The sequence below is a fragment of the Echiichthys vipera genome (assembly GCF_963691815.1).
Source record: "Echiichthys vipera genome assembly, chromosome: 9".
Taxonomy (NCBI): domain Eukaryota; kingdom Metazoa; phylum Chordata; class Actinopteri; order Perciformes; family Trachinidae; genus Echiichthys; species Echiichthys vipera.
In genome coordinates, this window is record NC_139834.1 from 5,621,748 (window position 1) to 5,645,586 (window position 23,839).

At 39.6% G+C, this 23,839-nt stretch overlaps 1 protein-coding gene across 1 annotated transcript; it reads left to right on the forward strand.

Moving 5' to 3' along the window:
• The first annotated feature begins 4,354 nt into the window (after positions 1 to 4,354).
• LOC310951803 (natural resistance-associated macrophage protein 2-like) lies at positions 4,355 to 22,572 on the forward strand. Its single transcript, XM_083920219.1, has 16 exons — positions 4,355 to 4,475; positions 9,070 to 9,159; positions 10,865 to 11,016; positions 11,160 to 11,282; positions 14,584 to 14,703; positions 15,599 to 15,705; positions 16,450 to 16,520; positions 16,703 to 16,770; positions 17,570 to 17,725; positions 17,822 to 17,980; positions 18,078 to 18,164; positions 18,469 to 18,588; positions 18,831 to 18,980; positions 20,017 to 20,090; positions 20,170 to 20,323; positions 21,189 to 22,572. Exons 1-16 carry the CDS (start codon positions 4,430 to 4,432, stop codon positions 21,294 to 21,296), a joined length of 1,785 nt encoding a protein of 594 aa, XP_083776345.1. The 5' UTR covers positions 4,355 to 4,429; the 3' UTR covers positions 21,297 to 22,572.
• The last annotated feature ends 1,267 nt before the right edge of the window (positions 22,573 to 23,839 follow it).

Here is a 23,839-nt window from a genome sequence, read left to right on the forward strand (position 1 = left end):
GAGACAGTTTTTTTCATTGCTCATCTCTGTCTTTGTGTCTGTCTTTATCTCTCTCTGTCCATCTGTCCGTCTTTTCTCTCTTTCTCTCTCCTTTTCTTCCTCCCCAACCGGTGCAGACAGATGTCCGTCCTCCACAGAGCTGGGTCTGTCTGACGTTCCTGTCTGTTATAGGGAAGGTTTTCGTTGCCCCCGTACTCTACGGGGGAATTGTTGGGTCTATGTAAATCATAAATAAGTCAAAGAGTGTGGTCTTTACCTAGTTTGTAAAGTGTCCTGAACAACAAAACAGTGTCCTGTTTTGTTATGATTTGACGTTATAAATAAAATTGAATTGAATTGAATTGCTCACCTATTTACAGAACAATCCTGGAGAGTCACTCGCGGCCAGACATGGCTAACACTGATTAGCTCGGGACGGTTTGCTGAACCATACAAAACGGCATTTTTTAACCACTAATACTGCTCAAAATAACACCAAACCTCTGTAGTAGCATGATGACACATAAAACGAAGCACCAGCAACGAAGTTGGTGAACCCAGAGTTTATTAAAAAAGACTGTTTTACAATGTTACAAGCCTTAGCAGCCAGCTATCTATATATTGACAGGCAGCTCAAACAAGTCGATTACCGAATGCACTGCAGTTCAGTTCAAGGGGGGGAAAGTATTGGACTGAACTCCAGTGCGTTTGGTAATTGACTTGTTTGGAGGACCTGTCAATATCGACCTACTGGTAAGGCCCAGACTTGTAAAACAGTTTTTTTAATAAACTAAACTAAATATGTTTCTCCGTTTTATGTATAGGGACCCTAATCATGCTACTGAAGAGGTTTGGTGTTATTTTGATCAATGTTAGTGGTTAAAAAATGCCGTTTTGGATGCATTCAGCTCACCGCCCCAAGTTAATTAGTGTTAGCCCTTTGGGGCTGTTAGCGTTGCTCTGGGCGATCTCTATACATGGTTGATCAACCAAAAAAAACTGTCTCCATGGCTTATTTGATGTATTTTTATGCCGGATAAGATCGTGGAGTCCATATTTGCTGGGTTTACACTTTAAAGCATGCATCGCGGGGTCTTGTTCAGCGTATTCTCGTCAACAGAAGTGTATGATATCTTTCGAAATGATGTTCTTTTAAACATTACATGACCAGTTAAGTTTAAGCACCAATATGTCGACTACAATTACAAAAAAAAGGAATTACAGTGCATTACTTTGATATGTATGCTCAGTGCATGAGAACAGCCTGTCTAGTGACATAATATCGTTTTAGGGAAACATAATGGAATATCTGTTTTTTTCATTATTAACTTGTTCAAAGGTCCCATATTGTAAAAAGTGAGATATCCATGTCCTTATTTATTATAAAGTAGGTCGGTGTGCTGTACAAATACTGAAAAAGTATCAAAACATTCGATCCACAGAGAAATGCACACAGTCTGTATTCCAAAATTCTGTGCCGTTGAGATGTCACAAATTTAATGCCGCTACAGTGCTGTTACAGTCATCGCCCGGCTGCAATGATGGTGCAGAGACACAGATCTGGAAGACGCAGAAATGCTGACCAATCGGAACAGACTGGGCTTTTTCAGGAGGGAGTCTTAAAGAGACAGGCGCTAAAACAGAACGTTTCAGACAGAAGGTGAATACAGGTATATTCAGACGGACAATATGAGAAATATAATGTGTTTTTGAACATTAAAGTATGTAAACATGTTCTAGTAGAAACCCAAAATACAAGTATGAACTGTGAAAATGAGCAGATTATGGGACCTTTAAACTGACTAAAACATCCTTACAGGAGATAAAATGACTCACTCACAAGCGGATAGAGATCATTTGATCAGTAGAGCTGCAACGAGTAGTCAATGAATCAATTAGTCCATCTATGGAAAATTAACTGAAATGAACTATATTGAAAATTAAATGATCCCTTTTAGGCAAAAAGCTCTTTCTTTCATCATTCATTCTCTGGTTGTAGCTTCTCCAATGTAAGGATTGGCTGTTTCTTCTGTTTTGTCTCAGTGTAAACATTTTTCACTATTTTCTGCCATTTCATAGACTAAACAATTAATTAATTAATTAATTAATTGGGACAATATTAGCCAGAATAACCAATAATAACAATGGTTATTCAGCCCTATAGTACAATTATAAAATGTATAAAGTGTCCAGTTTACAAGTGTTCAAGTTGGATCACTGTCTTCTGACTGACAATGAGGACCAACCATAGAAAAGCACAGGTGTAAAATATATAAATATTAATGGCTGAATTCCATTTAGCTGCTTCAGTTTCGGGGTTTCATTGTGCATGTTGTCCCACTGTCATGGTTTACTGGGACACTTGAGTAGAACAGAGCCATTGTTTATGTTGTTAGCAACACCTACTCTTCTCCTGCTATGACCAAGTGTGCTGTGAAAAGGGCTTCATATCCAGGTCAGGTCATCGTTAGTGGAGGAAAACTGTCTAAAATAGTTCATTTCAAACCCTGACATTAATGTGCAACTGAAAAAGCAATCAGTCAGTGTTTGTCTCCACCCAGTGGCGGCTCCTGCACTGGTCACCCACTCCCTCAGAATATTTCTTCACTCCTTTTTTCATCTTTCTTTGTGTATTTATAGCCTTTTCGCATGAATTTCTCTCCAGGAACAAAATGAACAATTTTATCAAAGAATATCTCAATTTTGTATTGAAACCAATACAGCTGAAGATAATATGAATTTGGGATATTTAAATTATAATACATGCTACAATTAAACAATTTATTATTATTATTATTTCCTAATTCACAACTTTTAGGCCAACCCAATAAGTAAATACATTTAAAAATATTCATAATAAATAATCACTATAAATTGTTTGATGGATTTGCCTTTCTCAGTACTCAAGGTTCATTCACACAGACATGGTGGTGGTAAACTACCGCAGCAGTCACAGCTGCCCTGGGGAAGACTGACAAAGGCGTGGCTGCTAATCAGCGCCTAAGGCCCCTCCGACCACCTCCTCAAACATACAGCAGTCATACACATTCACACGAGGCAAGGGGAGTGAAGTGTCTTGCCCATGGACGCAACTACCATGACACAAGTAAGGCAGGGCGGGGATCGAACCACCGTCCCTTCAGACATTGGCCAACCGCTCTGACAAATGAGCCACAGCCGCCCAAATTATTGCACACAACTAACACAATTAAAGACAATTAAACAGCTAACTAGAAAATAACAGTGACTTTTTTTTTTATAATAATAATAATAATGATAAACTGTATTTGTAAAACCTTTCACAAAATAAAATTGATCTTAAAGTGCTGTACAAAAATTTTTTATATCAACACATAATCACATAATAGGATAATATTGGTAATAGAACAAGTGAATAATATTAAAAACAGTTTTAAGATACAACAAAACAGTGATATTTTGTATGATAATACATACGTGTGTATAAATCATCTTTTTTACAAGATGGGACCACCATGTTGATATCATCAAAGGGAAAAAATAACAATATAATAATATATTCTTTGACTTTTACCAAGACTTTTAGGAAACATCAACAACAAAAACAACCCTATACGTATACTATACACAGATCATATAACTCAACTAAATTAGACATTATTTTAAGGCAAAGTGTAGTTTTATGTAAAAAAAGAAATTAAAAAATGTCTGTGTGTTTTATTTTGAAAATCTGTAACTTTCAGTAAGTCTCGTTTCCTGCTAATCCGTGATAGAAACATGAACAGAAAGGTGCAATTGTGAAACAGTTGCCGGTAAACGGTTGTTTCCTGATTCTACATGGTAACCCGAGGTTTGTGCGAACTATCGCGAGACCCGCTTCCCGGCCACATTTAGCCTACTAACCTTTTTTTTAAAAACCCGGTATCCGTCACAAAAATAAGAAAAAAACGATAATACATCATTTATTTTTTTTAACCATAAAAATATTTATAAAAAATATACACAAAATAAACCAATAGAAAAGCAAACATAAATAAACATAAAGCATGCCAGGGCTCATTTATTAATTTAAAATAAATAAATTAAAAACATTAAATATGGAGCACAATCTTACAGTTTTGATTGGCTTGTTTTGTTTATTCAACTTTAAGCATTCGCTGTCAATGCCTAACCTTGAACATATCGCGAGACTTTGGCAAATATTGGGTTACCATCTGGGCACAACCCCTGTAAACGGGACTTTCTGTCCTCGGGCGGGTTGTCCCCGGCTCCTCCTTCAATACCTGTCTGGCCACAACGAAACTTCACCGGGGCCGATGTCCAAGCTGCCGGGCGGATGTTCCTGCTTCTCTCCAGAAACTGCTCTGAGACAAACAGGGAAGCAACAATGTGTCATTCTAACTCCGGCGGGAGTGTAGCTGCTGGTGTCGTCTAAGGTTTGAGAAGTTTACAGAGTTTAAAGAGCATAGCAATGTCACAGAAGAGGAGGAAGAAGATGTTTTCTTTCCTGCGCTCAGGTGAGTCGGTGTAAAGTCATGTCGTGTTGTGATTAAAGGAGGAAGAGGAGGAATGTTACTCTGCTGCTGCCTGTGAGGAAAAACACCTTTATATCACATCAACAACGGTACAAAGACTGCCTTTGTTTCAAGAGGCAGACCCTACCTCCAGAGGCCAAAAAGCTGACCCATGACTTTGGATTTAGTCATGGTTTACCTAATATATATATATATTTTTATATATATATATATATTTATATATATATATATATTTATAAATATTTATAAATATATATATTGCAAAATGTTTTGCTGTAATTTTTTTTAAAAAATACAGAATTTAGATGGTGAAAAATTCGATATGGTGATTTTTTTATTTTATTTATGTTTATTTTATTAAGTCAATTTATTGAACATGTTGAAAATAACACAAATACAAAATAAGAATTATAAGCTATGATTAAAAAAAATGGGGAAAAAAAACCCAAATAACCCAATTTTTTGAGCTGGACTTTAAAATTGGCGGTTGATGTAGTAAATTTTTATTTTATTTAGTCAATTGATTGAACATGTTAAAATAATACAAACACAATCCTCAAATCAGTTTCAGTCAAAAGCAACTGGACTTAGATTGTTGAATCAACAATCCCTTCCCAGGAGATTCAACAATCTAACCTCAAAGAACAACTGTTCACAAATGGCCTCTTGTGACTCCAACGACTGTCGTTAAGACTCAATAGAGCACTAATGAAGTCAACTAAGGGCGCACTCACTGTCCATCCGTATCGTGCCAAAGCACGTCCTACGGCTAAAGTCTAGTTCCTTTGATCAGTGTGAGTGCAACCGTGCCACGCCTAGGAGCGGTACGCTCGCTGGCCCTCATGCACCACGGCCCGTTTGGGAGAGGTGGGCTTTTGTAAAGCACGTTTGCACATGTACGAGCAGGAGCGTGCGCACGTGTATGAGCACGAGGCCTACGGCGGTTCTGACGTCATTTTATGTTCGGACATAGAAAAAAAGAAGGAGGGACCATGCGCGGACATTTAAAACAATGGCGGTGAAAGGTTTACGTTGGTGTGATGCGGAGGTGGAGTGTTTACTGCAGATTTGGTCGATGAAAATATTCAAAAACAGTCGACAAGACGCACAAAAACTCCGAGGTCTGTGGAAAGATTTGTAAACAAAGCGACGCATCGCGATGACGTCATCAATGCGTGTGACGTGTTACGGTGTGATGACGTATAGGCAGCAAGAAGCATTCGCCGAGGCCCAGGTAGTGTTATTACAAACGGGCCTGGAGGGGGGGACAAGTACCCTAAAGCACGGGGAAAGGTATGGACGGACAGTGTGAGTGCGCCCTTAGGCCTCGTGCTCGTACACGTGCGCGCGCTCGTACATGTGCAGACGTGCTTTACAAAAGCCCACCCCTCCCAAACGGGGGCCGTGGCCGGCAAACGAGCCGCTCCTAGGCGCGGTACGCTTACACTCACACTGATCAAACGAACTAGACTTTACCTGTAAAACCTGTTTGGGAACGGTACGGATGGACAGTGTGAGTGCGCCCTTAGACAAATAACCAAGTCTAGTTGCTTTTGACTGAAACTTCTTTGGGGATAACGATGACCTGGACAAATGAGAAGATTCAAATAAACAACTCAAATGTTTGAGCTTAGTACTAACCCTAAACCACGCCATTTTTTCAAAAACTAACCATGGCCTGCTTCTGTTGCCTAAACGTCACTGTCACGATCCACTTCTGGTCGGAGAACAGTTCAGGATCTACGTTACTGCGCCCGTCCCAGACACATCTGACCAATGAGTGAAGTGCTTTTGTCCCAAACCTTTATTTAGCGTGAAAGCGCCTTAAGATTCATTAATTAGCATCATCATTAATTATGATTAACATTAAACATTAAAAAAAATTAGAAGTTGAATTTAAATCAAATATATATAATATATTAACAACTACAATGCATGTAGCAACAGTGTAAATGAGAATAATGCTGAAAATGGGGATTAATGGGGTTAAAATGCAAGAAAAGTATAAATAATTAAGAACATTAGTTGAAATGTATTCATTGCCAGAGTAAACCAGAATATTGCACATTAAATTATTATTGCACATGACTGTTCAAGAGGTCACATTTGATAATGTTTTACCAAAGAGAATCCACATTTGGGTCCCATTAAATATCACAACCCCTCAGATTTATGTGGGGACCCTTTGGAGGGGCCTGAACCTTAGGTTGAGAACTACTGCACAATGAGCACATGAGTTCCTTTTACAGCTCAAACTTATGCACTTTCACTTTAGTAACTTTGTGAATGCCTTTTTACTTTAAACAGAGTCCTTTAACAGCGTAATATTGGTATTTTTACTTGAGTAAAATATGTGAAAACTTCTTCTCCCACTGTTGATCTTCTTTTTATCAGAGGTGACTTTCCTCCTCACATGCCCTCTGATATATTTACAACATTTAAAAAGGATTTATAGTGAAACAAAGTTCATATTGACCTCATTGGCATCTCTTGCTTAATGGCACTCATCATTTCCTGTGGTATAATATAATATAAATTATTATAACGTCCCCATAAAGCTCTCACAGGAACGTAAAACTGTTCTGTTGCAGTGATGTTGGATCATCGACAGAACAGAAGATCCACATTAACTCCATAGTTTATGTAGAATTAGCAGCATTAATGTAGAGAAGTTTGATCTCAGTAATGTGATGAATGTGGAAGGCGTAAATAGAACTGCTCCTCTGCAGTTGCCTATTTGAACTCCTTTTTAATACGTTTTATGTTCCCTGTGAGCTTTGACTTTGACACAATGTACAAATAATGAAAAGGCGACATGAATATTAAACCAACATAATTTAATTGAATTATTGTTTGTTATTATAACTTTCCTCCTGGTTGATTTACAACTGATTTTGATGTTAATTGTTGTCGTTCACATTTGATTCTTTCTTTCTTTAGTGGGAAAAATATAATATAAAATCATTTTAACTCTCAAATATTGATGGTGAACTAATAATGTTTGCTCGTAGAGGGTCTTTGTGTCAAAATCAAGTCTTAACACCTTAATAATTGTAGTTTATATATTTGATTAATGTGTTTTCGGACAGATAATGGACACCTTGTTGGGCATTATCCCTGACATTGTTTTGCAAAGAACACCTAATGTCCACTACAAAACTTTCGACAGTGCGTTACATCATCATTATTATTTTTTAAAGATTCTTGGCAGTTTTTCAAGCCTTCATTATATAGGACAGACAGGAAATGGGGTTGGGGGGGGGGGGGCATGCAGCAAAGGGTTCGGAGTCGAACCTGCGGCTCTAACCACTGCAGCCACCGGCCGCCACGCATTGCATCATTTAACAAAGAAAGATGACAAATAATAAAATAATTCAAGTAAGAGTGGAAACTTGAGCAATAAACTAAAACTTATTTCTACATTTTTCCTCAGAAAATTGATCAGTAATCACAAAGGTACAGAGAAAGAATTGGGCTGGCAGCCGTATCAATAAATTTGCCGTCCTGATTGACTCTGGATTTTCCTTTAATGATGTTACAAGAACTAAAAGCTGTTGGATGCCGCATGTGTCAAGTTTGGTTTTGGCTTTCACCTGAGCCAGAGGGATATATCCGACTGTCACAGAGATATCAGTGTTGACGTATATGTGGTCCGCTGTGCACCAGTATGTTTTTACAAATCACACGATGCAGAAAACAATCCATGGGGTGACTTAGAAATGGGGTCATTGCGTAGTTTGTCCAGCAGAGTGTCATCTACTGATCTGTATATTTAGTTATCCATTTTATTACAATTGAGTCTTTACTTTCTCCGTTTTATCAGAGCAAGAGAGAGGCAGCATGCAGTGTTTGTTTGCTTTTGAACTGGAAGTTCAATCGACTGAAATGTGAGTCTGGAAAATGGACTTGTTTGTGTTGAGTACAGCCCAACAGAACTGGTGCATCAGTGGCTTTTTGTGCAAGTTTAGATTTTTAAAGAAATCTTTTACAAACAGCCACTTAAATATTTTTAGTAGAGTTATTTGTTTAGGAAAGCAGCCGTCCGAGCTCCTTTTGCAGAGTCATATTTGCACAATCCACATAGAAAAGGTCTATTTTCAGCCGCCATATTGATGAAATTCTGTATAATCTTCTCTGCAAAATCTGTGTCAGTCAGACCCGTAGTTTTCACCTCTTACTATCAGCCCTGGTTATTGTAGTCTGATACTTAACAAAGCTTCTCACAGGGAAACCCGTAAGGGCCAATTAGCTGCACATATACTGGACTAACCTCGCCTACATTTGATTTAAAAGTCTTTATTTGTAAATAACAACATACATCCTACAGTATTTCTATCCAGAACTTACTGACAGAGCCAAAACTGCCAATCACTGTTGGATAAAACATGACATCACCCATAGCAAAAGGGTCCATAACGAGGAGAAGTCCTCCTAGTGTTGAGATCAAATGCTTTGCCTGATGATTATGTTTGTCCTTTTTCTCATGGTTCTCTGTGTGCGTAGGGTTTTGTTTTGTGTGCACTGTGATCCCTTAAAGGGAGCTATAATCTCAGTATAACTACCTGTTTGTTTCCAGTCAGAGACCCCCCTCCTGAGAACATCCACATCTCCTCTCTGCCTCCCAGTGTTCCCACAGATCTGGAGCCAGAACAACCTGGAGGACAAGGTGAGAACGTTTGTTTTGTAGACACGTTTGTTGTTTTTTATTGTGTCTTATGATACTGGAGCATCATTATTTCTCTCTTAAACCAGAACAAACTCATTATATTACTACACAATCTCTGTTTATCCAATGCTCTTCTTCTGTCTGCTCTCACTTAGCAGGAACTTTCACTGACAACATTTAGACATACTTACCAACCCTCCTCATTTTTCCTGGAGCCTCCCTTTTTTTATTGCCCTCTCCTGGTTTCCTCCCGCGGTCACAATTCTCTCGTATTTCTTCGTATTTCTTATGAAACATTTTTAAACCTCTTTTTCCCTTTTTGTTATAATGTTTGTGGCACTGCACAGTAGTGATGCATGTTCATCTGTGGATGGTTTGTGGCTGCAGGTGGCTGAGGTAATATCACTAAAGCGGAAAATGCTAATTACATTCTCTAACATGCTGCTGCTCCACTCTGCTAATTTACGTACAAGAAACACAGCAGCGTAACTTCACTGGCCATTTCAGAAGCTTAAAGTGTAGTTAGTTTCCTGTGTCAGGTTTATAACTGCAGTTTTTAGTTTTGCTGATTAAATGTCCCATGATATTTGCTATAGTGACATTTCTGCACGCATGGAGACATTTACTGTACACTGAAAGCAGCAGTGGCGTGCACAGACTCTCTAAGGGACAGGGGCAAAAAAATGAATGAATTAATATATAAAATGGATTAATATATGAAAATTAATGATGAATTTAAGTTTATGCGAGAGGGGAAATTATTATGTAGTCTTTCCTTAGAATTGACAGTAAAAGGTTGAATATGGAGAATGAGCAGAACACCACCATCTAGTGTCTTAAGATCGTAGTCGCAACAACAAAACATAATTCCAGCAGTCGGGTTGCCAGGTTTGTTGCTGAGTGTGTCAGCGGTCAGCCTGCTCCATGTCAGTGATGAATCAAACAGGGCAGTGACTCATTTATTACTAATAAGACTGATCAGTTCATTAACAACAGTACTTAACGTTAGCCAGTCTTCAGCTGGAAGTCTTTCTCTGAGTGCTGTGTTATCGATCAGCTGGCTCTCAACTCAGAAGGATTCTTGTTTCTGTAGCAACAAGAGACAACCCTGGCAACCAGCAACGCCCAACGCTATTGGCTGCTACCATGGAAACAGAACGGGACAGAAAGTCATTGTCAAACCAGTCAAAAACATTTTTAAATATTAATTCAGACTAAATATATTTTTTATGGAAGAGCAATACTTTCATTCTGTACGCCTTTTTTTAAATATAGCTTTTAATAACGATTCTAAATATTCAACCTTAAATTTAAAGTAATTAACGTCAGAAAAAAATTCTGTTTGATTGTACAGTAATTTCTAGCCCTACTTTGGGTTCAAAACTTCCCTATTTTTAAAGTCTTAAGGCTTGCAAGTATGCATTTAGAGCATGATGATAATTTTCTGTTGTCCCCCATTTTGGTCCAGACTGAAATATCTCAATAACTACCTGATGTATTGTTATGATAGTTTGCAGAAATATTAACAGGAACCAAAGGGTGAATCCCTTTATTTAATATAATGCCCCCCCCCGACTTCTCCACAGGCAAATAGAAGATATTGATATCTTGACCAGTGGTTTCCAAATGGGGGTGTGACCCCTAGGTGTATTTATTGCACTGTATGATTTGTGTGATTAAGATTTTTTTTTCTGTTGTACTTCAGCCGGTGACGTGGAGGGTGAGAAATCAGTAATCGAGACCACACACACGCACAGAGTGTCCGCCCCCTCGGTCTTCCTGCAGAAACAGAATAATGAACCTGTTTCCAGCACTTACTTTGAGCAGAGGGTCCCTGTTCCTGAGGAGGACGGCGAGGTAATCTAAAACCTATATCAAAAGTCAATATACAGTATATACGGTAGAGAGAGAGAGAGAGAGAGACATAGACAGCTCTTGGTATTTTCTTAGATTGATAACCATCAGGATGCAGTACAATGTAAAGTTTCTGTCTCCTGTAGAGGGGGTTCAGTCTCCGTAAGCTGTGGGCCTTCACTGGGCCGGGCTTTCTGATGAGCATTGCCTACCTGGACCCGGGTAACATCGAGTCTGACCTGCAGTCTGGTGCCAAAGCTGGCTTCAAGGTAACCAAAGTAATTCATTCATCCTTCACTTACGGGACCTCTGGAACACATTGAGGAGGTGGACCCTCATGTTCAGTGATGCTGAGATTATGTTAGGCAAAACAAAACATAACAATGTAAACAAATCAGAAACAAGAAGAATTAATAAATCACAAGACAAAGAATAAGAACATAACAATGATTGGGCTACAATATCTGACACTGACTGTTTGGCTATACTTTTGGTCTACATTTTCCTCTGGCAGAAAGGTGCGTTTTCAATCTGTTACATTAAACTGCAGTAGGTAAAAAGCAAAAAAAGCTCCAGAATTTGCAGAAGAGTGAGACCTCTTCTGGCAGCTCTCTCCTCTCTGTCCTGAGCAAATAGAAACGCTCTCTCTCTCTGAAATGATCTGTGATTGGCCAACGTCTCCTGTAACGAGGAGCATCCAGCTGCTGCCCAGGAGCACAAGCCCCTCACTTGACACAAGCCCCTGACTTGACACAAGCCCCTGACTTGACGGAAGTGACGTATAATACCAGAAAGTACGCGGGAATTTGAGGATACTCGCTGTCACTGTGGAAAATGATTGAGATAATGGAGACGTTTAAAAACAACGTAAGCTTTGCTATGTTGATAATGTTGCTAACTACGCGCTAACTAGCAATCTTTGATACGCGGGAATTTGAATGTGGTGCTCCACCTCATCACATCCAGCAATACTAAATCAAGGTTGTCATGTTATTTCTCCATGAGTATACGAAGAAAGTGGAGGGAGTTAAATATTAGTAACATCAGCTCAGACTTCTGTAACTTTATTGCAGGAGAACCTTCTCCAAAAATGTAGAAATTTTATTTTGACTAGCTGGAGAAACAGGGCTTTTATATTTCAGCAGGGTTATGTTAAACCACCTCATCTCCAATCCAACAAAACATTAAAAGCAGCTTTTGTTGCAAAGCCACTGCCTTAGTATCGTCTTTTTCTACAGCCAACTACTTTTATTTTGAAATTTCACGTCACCCTGTTTCCATTAAAAGTTTACAGATGTTTGTCTTCACTATTTTTGTAATGTCACAATATTAAGGACTGTAAATGAACTGTAAGATACACTAACTGATGAATATACAGTAACTGTGTATGTGTGAAGGACTGAGACCTGACTGAGGGGAAATGTATGTACTTTTTCAATTAAGTAAAAAAAAACATATTTTTTTAAAGAAGAAGAATTACTTTATTTATCCCGCATGGGGAAATTGAATTTTTTCACTCTTATTATTATACATGTTACACACTCAGGCCCGAAATACACACATGCACAAACAGGACTTATACATGCAATGAAGGAGAGATGTTAGAGTGAGGCGGCTGCCAGTGACCAGCACCCCGAGCAGTTGGAGGTTTGGTGCCTTGCTCAACAGCACCTGGGCAGTGCCCAGGAGATGAACTGGCACCTCTCCAGCCACCAGTCCACGCTCCATACATGGTCCACACATGGTCTTGAACCAGCGACCCTACGGTACTGAGCTACTGCCGCCCCAAAAAGGCCATCGATAAAATGATTTCAATAAAGTTAAAAAAAAAAAGCTATTGCGTCACTTCCGTCGAGCCAGGGGCTTGTGTCAAGTCAGGGGCTTGTGCTCCGGGGCTGCAGCTGGAGTATTGCCTATCACAGGCTAGATTTCCTAAAACAGAGCTAAGAGGAGCTGCAAAAGTATGTTTTTTTTTTTGTCTACCACTGTCACATGTGAAACAAAACGATCACAAATAGTTGTTAAATGACTACGAACATGTGAAAATGAACAAATGTGAAAGTGATTGACACAAATCGATCAAAGACACACACAGAATGACTTCAACAACCAGAATCATACAAAACAACTAAGAATAGATGCAAAACAATCTCAGAAATGCAAAACAACTATAAAAACAACCAGAAAATCACCCCAATATAGTGCATAATGACTAAAAACAGATGCACAACAATCACAAAACGACCACGGGGAGGTGCAAATTGACTAAGACTTTCAGGTTGGGTTGTCTAGTTCAGGGTGGGGGGCCTCTTACTTGTCTTTGCCCAGGGGAAGCTGCATGCAGGAAACCCATACTGTTGGATCACATTGTCATCCTACCAGTAAAGTTATTTCCAGCAGCTTATACCTGCAACTCAGCCAGTCTCTCCTGCTTAAAAAGCATGCTTACAACCACTATTATCACTATATCACTATATACTGTAATTATCGTTAGTAAAAATAAGGCTAGGGCAGCATGGGGGTGTAGTGGTTAGCACTGTCACTTCACAGCAAGAAGGCTACAGGTTCGAATCCCGACTGGGGCTCTTCTGTGTGACGTTAGGATGTTCTCCCAGTTGTCATCTAGACACATGGACGGGTCATTTCATTTTTTGAATTAAATTTGAAACTGAAATAATCCGTCCTTGTGTCTAGATCATTTCATGTTTGCAGTCATCATGTGCGAAAGTTTCCAGAAGGGCCCCAACGGGTCGCGCGGTCTTTGTTAGTAGCCTTAGTTTTGTTAACTACAATAGTAATAATAGTAGTTGTAAGCAGGAAAGACTGGCTGGGTTGCAGGCATAAGCTGCTGAAAATGACTTGACTGGTGGGATGACAATATGATCCAACAATACGTGTTTCCTGCATGCAGCTTCCCTCTCCCTCTGCTCATGAACTAACAGTAACACTTCCTGAAGGAGCTGTCATTCTGTTGTAGTCTCTTTATACTGCAGGTCAAAGTTTAACAAAGGTGAACTTTGTCCCGAAATAACTGGAAACACCTTCTTGAGTTTGTTAGTGTGTCAAGAGCTTCAGACAAAGTGAACTGTCGAACCAGTGTTGTGTAATTCTTTTCCGGTTTCAAGATACATTAAGTTGCAAAATATTCACCAAACAGCTCACTCATTTGTGTGTCTAAAATACTTAATGTCCCAATATCGTTAGGATGAAATGTAATCATTTATTTTCAGGAACATTTAAGGTGGACTTCAGCTCAAGAGGTCATGTTTTTTTTAAGTGTCAAGACAAAAAAACGACACCATATATAGTCTTTTATCAGCATATGCATATTATATTAGTGTGTCATCCGCCAAGAATAAAACTACACCTCCCGCTTTGCAAAAACATGTTGCAAAGCGGGATTTCTGACGTTAATGTGTACATAAAGTTTGCAAAATACGTTCATAAACTTGAGTTTCCTCGCAGGTTTCCAAAGGAGGTTTTTTTCTTCTGACTACTGACTCATTTGTCAAAATCATCTCACAACCTCAGAATCTTAGTGATGCCTGACGCTTGTTCTCGTCCCGTCAGCTCCTCTGGGTGCTGCTGGCAGCCACCATCATCGGCCTGCTGCTGCAGCGGCTGGCGGCTCGGCTCGGCGTTGTCACGGGGATGCACCTGGCCGAAGTCTGCAACCGCCAGTACCGCACGGTGAGATAACACTCGCTGGGTTCACTGTTTTCATTTGCTTCCCCAATACTAGAGCTGATCTGAGAGGCTGTAAGCAGAAGTAGAGCTGGTTCACTGTAACTGCCTCCTTTACCAGAATAACCAGCATTGAGCTTTGTTGTTGCAGCAGCTGTAGTCAAGGACGGATTATGGGACCTTGGATACAGAGATGACAGAGGCCCCCCATCTCCGTCTCCATAGGAACAAGAGAAACTCTCTGCTTTTAGTCATTTTGCGCCCCTTTGTGGTCATTTTGGGGTAGTTTACTGTGTCTCTGTCGTCATTTTGTGTCCGATTGTGTCTTTATAGTAACTTCAGATCTCTTTGTGGTCGTTTTTTTGTTGTTTTGCAAATATTTTAAGTCGTGTTGTATCTTTCTGTGGTGTGTCTGGTCGATGTGAGTCTCGTTATCGCAATTTTGGGTTGTTTGTAGTCGTTTTTTGCCTATTTAAATCTTTTTGTATATATAAATATTTTAATTTCCGTCTTACATTTTCATCTACTTCTTGATTTGCATCTATTTTTAGTTGTTACAATTTTCTATGTTGTCGATTTAGATCTCTATGTAATGCATCGCTCTGATTTTTTGGCTCAATTTTTATTTCTTTTGTGATGGTTTTGCATCTATTGTAGTAATTTCTTGTCTATGTGGTCATTTTGAGTATCTTTATAGTCATTTTTGGTTGTTTTTATTCAATTTGTTTTAATTTTTCCGTCCTTTGACAGTTCTGTATTATGTACATCTAACGTTTTTTCATCTGACATAATAAGTCCCTCTTGTTCTGAGAGTCATCGAAAACAGAATAAAATGTTTTTACTCTCTGGGGTAATCTGCTGTTACCATGGATACTTAATTGATGCTTTGTCGTCTGTCCAGGTGCCTCGTATCATCCTGTGGCTGATGGTGGAGCTGGCCATCATCGGTTCAGACATGCAGGAGGTCATCGGCTGTGCCATCGCTTTCAACCTCCTCTCCTCCAACAGGTGATGTGACGGACACACTGGGCCCTGGTGGAGGAACTTAATGTAGTTAATGAATTAAAAGTATGAAAATGTTCCCTTTTACTGTTATACTATTATGAATTATGACATTATATTATTGTTGGTAATGCATTAATGTAAAAGCAGGATTGTATCACTGCAGCTGGTTGAGGTGGAGCTCATTTTAAACTATTCACTAATTATTATTTTTATCATGGATTAATCTGCTGATGATTGCCCCCATTAATCAACTGATTGTTTGTGAAGAATAATGAAAAATGCTGTCACATAACCCAGAACCCAACAGGATACCTCCACAATGTTTGTTGGGTCCAAACCTCTAAATTATTACGAATATATTGAAATTCTAAAAATGAAAGTAGGGAAAATCTTCCCATTTGTGGAACCATGAAAAGTTTTGCCATTCATTTTCTGTCAATGGACTAATTGATTAATCTAATCAGATACATACTTTTATATACTGTTAGGTATTGTAATTTATCAGAAAGCATCATATTCTTTAATGTGTGTGTGTGTGTGTGTGTGTGTGTGTGTGTGTGTGTGTGTGTGTGTGTGTGTGTGTGTGTGTGTGTGTGTGTGTGTGTGTGTGTGTGTGTGTGTGTGTGTGTGTGTGTGTGTGTGTGTGTGTGTGTGTGTGTGTGTGTGTGTGTGTGTGTGTGTGTGTGTGTGTGTGTGTGTGTGTGTGTGTGTGTGTGTGTGTGTGTGTGTGTGTGTGTGCGCGTGTAGGATCCCTTTATGGGGCGGTGTCCTCATCACCATCATCGACACGTTTGTCTTCCTCTTCTTAGACAAATACGGTGAGTTGTAGTTGTGCTCTCACATTGAAATATGTCGCTTACACAACAATAAAATAATAAGGTTTATTTATTATATAAAGCACCTTTCGTAACATAAAATGCAGCTCAAAGTGATTTACAAAAACAGATCAACAAGGCAGAAAAGACATAAAAATAAAAGCTCCTCATTCGTGTCTCTGCAGGTCTGAGGAAGCTGGAAGCCTTCTTCGGTTTGCTCATCACCATCATGGCCATCACCTTTGGATACGAGGTATTTACACGTCTGCAAACAGGACGTAGAAAACCACTTTCCCCCGAGTTTCACCTGTCAGCTTGTTAGGATTTTGCAGCGATACGACTCTGCATCGGTACTCAGAAGGCTGCTTCCTTAAACAAATGAAGGATATTTAACATCATTACACATATAATGTACAATATGACATTCAGGGGTTAAATCAAGAAATGATTTGTGATCCTGAAAGTTGCCCAGGAGGAGGCCATGTGTGCGATCGGTGAACGAAATATTATATGAATTTAAAACTGCTTTATTATCACTGTGGTCGTTATAAATCAGGTGTCTGGGAAATGTAATCCCTGTGTAACATTTTCAAACCAATTCTAGAAAGGAACACTAAGAAGATAAAGAATCAATAAAAGAAAAATGCCAAATAAAAATCATGTTTATTTAGGTCAATTTTTGGCAATTTAAATGAAGAATAAACTAAAATAAAATAAATAGCTAAATAGTATCACCAATATCAGTCAATTGCTGATAATTTCAATACATTCAATAAATAAATAAATATCTAAGTAAACGTTCAGTATCAGTCAATTGCTGATATTTCAATAAATAATGAAACAAAATAAATGTAAAAGCTAAATACTACCGTGTGTTCAGTATCAGTCAATTGCTGACCATTTCAATAAAAAAATAAATAAAATACTTGTATGACACCCTTTCTAAATCACCTCAAGTATCGTTTTCTGCATTCTATGTTCTATAGAGAGGTTTTCATATCAGAAACATATACACCGATACAGACAGGCATTGCTGCTTTTCTCTCTGGCAGTATGTGACGGTGAGTCCAGACCAAGGCCAGGTTCTGAAGGGGATGTTCGTGCCGTACTGCGAGGGCTGCGGGCCCGTTCAGCTGGCTCAGGCTGTGGGCATCGTGGGAGCCGTCATCATGCCTCACAACATTTACCTGCACTCTGCTCTTGTCAAGGTGAGGTCATTATTAACATCCGCCTCTCATTTCAATCGGCTGAAAGTGCGAAAACTCGTCTTTGCAAATGCTCAAATGTCCCAATGTCCCCGTCAGTCTCGAGAAGTGGATCGGTCGAACAAGAGAGACGTAAAAGAGGCAAACAAATACTTCTTCATCGAGTCCACCATCGCTCTGTTCATCTCTTTCCTCATCAACGTGTTCGTGGTGGCTGTTTTCGCCGAGGCTTTCTACGGACGCACACACGCGGAGGTGGTGAGTATCTCTGCGGGCGCTCTCATGAAGTCAAATCACGCCTCGTCTTTGGCTGCTGCGCTACAGATGTGTGTTTCTGTTTTTTTTTTAATTCCAGTACAGCGTCTGCAATGAAACAGGAAGTCCTCATTCACATTTATTCCCTCAGAACAATGAAACTTTAGAGGTGAACCTCTACAAAGGGGTGAGTTTAAAGCGGTTTGTGCCACTGTTACTTCAGCACTGTGGATATCTTTCAGTTGAGGTTTTGTTGATAAAGCGATATCACTTATACATTTAAAGGGGTTTTCATCTTTTAAAGAGATGCTCTACACCTTTTATTCCATGTATGTTTCATGGTGATAAGGGCATTATGTTCAGACAACGATATCTTTGGCCCCTGAGTTAAGAGCTATTTTTAAATCTATACATTCACCGTTTTGAGTTTGGACGGCCCTTAATGCTGCTGTTGTGTTAGCCGACTTCTCTGTTTGCGTGTCTGTTTGAAGGGAGTGGTGCTCGGCTGTTTCTTTGGCCCAGCGGCGCTCTACATCTGGGCCGTGGGGATCCTCGCAGCCGGTCAGAGCTCCACCATGACTGGAACATACTCCGGCCAGTTTGTGATGGAGGTCAGCGGAGGAGTCAGCCGTGCACAAACACACTCACATATAGCACACTGTTCTCCCTGTTTTACCTTCATCACAGTCACTACACACATCACTTCTTTTTCTGATTTCATGCTTTAGTCGTGGCCTCAATCCGATAGCTTTTACATCAAAAACGTATAATTTATGTGATGATGCACAGTGTTTGCTAGTGGGATTTTCTTGTAAATATCACAGACTGATGTGTGCTTTTTCCTACCCCTCAGGGTTTCTTGAACCTGCGCTGGTCGCGTTTCGCTCGGGTGCTGTTGACCCGCTCCATCGCCATCCCGCCCACCCTGCTGGTGGCCATCTTCCAGGATGTGCAGCACCTGACGGGCATGAACGACTTCCTCAACGTGCTGCAGAGCATGCAGGTCAGGCACGGGGTCGAAACTGGTTCCCTGGCAGCTCCACAAACACCTCTCCACCGTCACCTGCTTTTATCTTTCTTGTATATCACTGTTTAGATCATTGCCCGTTATCTGTGAAGTGCTTTTCACCTCGACTTTATTCATACAGCATCTTTTTTTATACAAAAATGCAGCGCAAAGTGCTTATTCATAAAGCACATTTAAAATCAAAGTGCTGTACAAAGAGATAAACAAATGAAAACAATAACAATAACATGGAGACCCTGACCAAAAAAGAGTTTTACTACAAGTTCATTTTATTTCCTTAAGTATACTTTATACGAATGTACTCGTAGTATATTATTTTAAAACTGTTTAGTATATAAAAGTATAGTCTCAATACTTTCCATTACCACATGTTTCAGAATTATATATAATATCCACATTCAATAATATTGAATGTTTAAAAAAAAACAACACATCTACAATCAGATTATTTAAGATTTTTTTGCCCAAAGTCCAAAAGTAAACTTCCTGCCCTGGGTATAAATTAATAACAAACAATTTTGTTAGTTTATTAAAAGAGTGTTTTAAAGACTTACCTACTGGCCCCTGTACCAGCTCCTCTCATAGTAAAGTCCATTCAAGTGGATTACCAAAGTCAATCCCAAAGGAAGGAGCCCATTGGTGCTTCGTTGTGTGTGTAGGGACTCTTCTCATGCTGCTGAAGAGGTCTGCTGTTATTTTCAGCAGTATTAGTGGTTAAAAAAGACCTTTGAATGCCTTCACCGTATTGCCCCGAGCTAATCACTGTCAGCCAGTGTTAGCCAGCTGTTAGCGACTCTACTGGATTTCTCTGTTAATAGTTGTTACACAAAAAAAAATCTGTCTCGATGGTTTATTTGATGAGTGTAAGTGCCGGAAAAAAAACATGGGATGATTTTGCACCAGAATGGCACTTTACGTGTGATTTAAAATACCTATTCATGGCAGACTTCTGATGAAACGGCATGAACCATACATTTTATTAACATAACTCACATTCATTCTTCTCTCACAGTTGCCGTTCGCCCTCATTCCCATCCTCACTTTCACCAGTATGCCATCTCTCATGAACGAGTTTGCCAACGGACTGTAAGTTCATCTACACCATAAAGACACGAAGACGAGCGATTCACCGTTAAACGCGCTCTCCTTCTCTTTTTTTCTGCAGAGTGTATAAGATTGGAGGAGGACTCGTGATCTTGCTGGTGTGTGCCATCAACATGTACTTCGTTGTGGTCTATGCGACCGAGCTCAACAGTGTGTGGCTGTACGTGCTGGCAGCGATCCTCTGCGTAGCATACCTGACATTTGTGGGATATTTGGTAGGTAACATGAGGGGAGCGGATAAAGATATTTCCACTGTGAAACTTAAAACTGGTTCCAGACGGCGCAGTCGCAGTATAGTCACAAAGCCAGAGAATGATGCCTGGTACAAAGCTTGTTCAAACGTTTCATGCAAAACAGAGCAAAATATGTTGTTAAAGAAGTATGAGCACCTTTTATTTCTTATTTTTCCTGGTCACCAGGATCAAAAAATTGACATAGAGCTAAAACGATAATAGAGTACTTATCTGCAACCATTTTGATAATCAAGTAAGCTTTAAAGACATATTTATTTAAAGAAATAAATATATATATACTCCTTCAAGCCTCTGAAATGTCACATATGCTCATTTTGTTATGTTGTGCACGCAAACAGAAGCATAAATGTGCGTCTCGCCACAGTATTAGCAAAGTGCGTCTGTCATAGTGCGTCAGGTTGCATCAATCTGCGTCCTTTTGACTTTGTATATAATCACGCCGCCCAATTTGTGGAAAAGCAGCCGGTGTGAAATCAACATTAGTCAAAATGAATATCTTTAAGTTTCTGAACAAAACAGCTCTGTAAAAAAAAAGTTTCACTGTTTTCTGACATTTTATAGAACAAATGATCAATTGAGAAAATAATAATCTGATTAACTGATAATGAAAACAATCAGTCTGACTAATAGCACAGAAATAACAATAGAAAATTAAAAAATATAAGAATATGTTGAAATGTATCTGTCATTAAAATGTCTGTTCTTAATGTGTATGTGTGCGAAAATGTGCATATTATTGACAAGGGGATGTAAAAGCCAATGACGTTACAAAGAAAAGGTTACAAATGTATTTCTTCATTTCTCCATTCCTCGGTGTCTGCTGCAGGTGTGGTTGTGTCTGATAGCTCTGGGAGTTTCCTGCCTGGATCCCACCTCCAGGAGAGGGAACGACACCACCATCCTGATCGAGCCGCAGCCGGAGTTTGACTCCTGAATCAGATGCGGAGGTTTATTTCAAAGGTGCGGCTGTGAGAAAACCTGACTGACCTTTTTACTGATTAGTCTTCCAGCACATTAGTCTTCTTAAAGGGCCAGCGTTCACGATTGAGTGGCATCTATTGCTGAGGCTGCAGAGTGCAACTGCCCCTCAGCTCACCGCTCGCTTTCGAAGAGTGTTTTAGAACCTACGCTGGCCTTCAGGTGACTTAAAACTGTGAAAGACCCTAATCTTCCGCTGTCCCCCGTCAGATCTTATTCAGGATCTAAATATGTTCTGATTTTATCGTGATACAGTACATATCGTTATTGAAATATGAAGGGATTTTGACCATATCGCTTAGCCTTCCTGTTTCGTGATCACAGCGGTGGCCAAAGTCTGAATTTTTTATTCAATAATGTACCCCTTTGAAATCATTTTTCATCAAACTACCTCCTGACCAGAGCATAACAATTTCTATATAAAAAAAAAAACCTTCATAGAAAGGAATAATGTTCAGCTTTCCATGTTTTGTTGTAAATTTAAGCCTGTGTGTCCTATTTTGCTTTTTATTGGCCCATAAAACAACCGGCCCGAGGGACAACAGTTAGAAAAATACACAGTTCCTGATAGATAAATGAATGAAACAACAATGCCATGTTCAGACATCAGTGTGTGATTTACAAGGCGAAATAACAAACTGTAAAACACTTAAAAGCTCCATTTCAAATGTCTACAATCCATCACTAAATTCATTCATTATGATAGTATAATTATTTTAGAATTAATGCAGTTTTCTCGGGGTACCAGTACCCCTGTTTGAGAAATACTCGCCGAGAATATCTATGTTATAAGAACTTCACAGCAGCATAGTAATTGAAATCCTAATTAATTATTATTAATGAATGAAATCACTGTGCCCTGAAGCCAAAACACAACAACCCCCTGCAGCACAATCACCTGTTGTTCACTTTTACTTTATATGTGCGTAATGTCTCATTACAACAAACAAGCCAATCAAATATTTAAGACTTTTGTAAATTAAAATGAATATATTCTAGATGTTAAATAAGACTTTATAGTGCCCTGAAATTGAATTCAATGCCTTTTAAGACTCTGTGCAGTTTCTGGTTTGGCCACAGGGGGGCAGTGCAGGCCACCAAAGACACTCCCCAGATACAGTAATAAATGTCTCTCCACCAGAGCTGAACAACACAACACATTTAATGTGTTACATCACACTTTGTGTGTTACGGCCGCACCAGAGCAGGATTACTGCATCAAACAAATCAAATCAAACGCAGTGCTGTGACTGTAGGTGTACATGTGTTCGACATGCCCGTGGTGTCTTAAGGAGTTGCAACTATTGTGTAACTGCGAGTGAGCACTGCTGGTTTCAGTGCTGCTTGAATTCCAGTGCTGAAGTCTTTCAGCATTTGCAAGCTGAGGAGAGGCGGACGGACAGGTTTTTCTTTGCATTGTGGCGGGGAACTTTTTTTCTTTTCCTGTCATGGAGGCAGAGTTATGTAAGAGGGGAGAGTCTTCCCACCGCCCCTCTCTGTTTTTGTTTTTCTCAATGAGCCAATGTCTCCCTGCCTAGGCCTCTCAGCCTGTCCAGTAGGCCCCTTTCCTGGAAACATAGCCTAGCAGAGGCCACTCAGGGGCAGGCCTGTGAGGTGGGAGGGGAGGGGAGGGAGAGGGAAGAAGGGAGGGCTCTTCCAGCAAATCACATGATTGTAGACCCTACAGTCCCAGCCCTACACGAGGCTCCAATGCTGCAAGCACATTTCAACAGCTAGTTTGTCATCAGCATGATTGGATGTACAGTATGCATTGCAGAGTGCATGAGGCTGTAAGTAGACGCTGTGGATTCTCAGGTGTGAAACGTAGGAATAGAACCACAACGCCTGATGGATGAAGAGTGTGTGATTGCGTGCGTGTGTGTGTTTGTGTGTGTGTGAGGTTGATGTCAACAACACCACAGATTTCAGCTGCATACTAACCTAAACAGTGTTGTGCAGACTATTTCTGAATCTTCAGTGATGTATTTCCATTAGATTTAGATTACAAGTGTTTGTTTTTGTACATTTGCTTTAATGTGTCGACATGTAACAGATTAACCAATGTAAATGACTGATTTTGTTTTTCAAAAAGGATATCCTTGATGCATTTCTCATAGCAGGGAGCCCCATGTTTTTATCACTGCAGCTTGAACTGCAGAACTGAGTGATTTTAATGAGTTGCGATTCTAAAAAAAAAATCATCAAACGCGTAATTAAATTGTGAACAAACAGTCCCACTGAACAAACACAATAAACCGCAACATGGAAATACAGGAATTGTTTGTCAGAATTATTGAAACGTGCCACACTTGTGATTAATTTCTCCTCTCATGTTTTTTGTTCTGTTGACTGATGAAAGGCGGATGAAGCTTTAACTGATGTTTGAAGTCACATGTTTTTTCCAGGGGTACAACTGCAGGGGCCTCAAACACCCAGCTGAACCCTTTTTGCTCCTCTTCTTCTTCTCAGAGGAATGCAACACTAGGAAAAAAAAAAAAG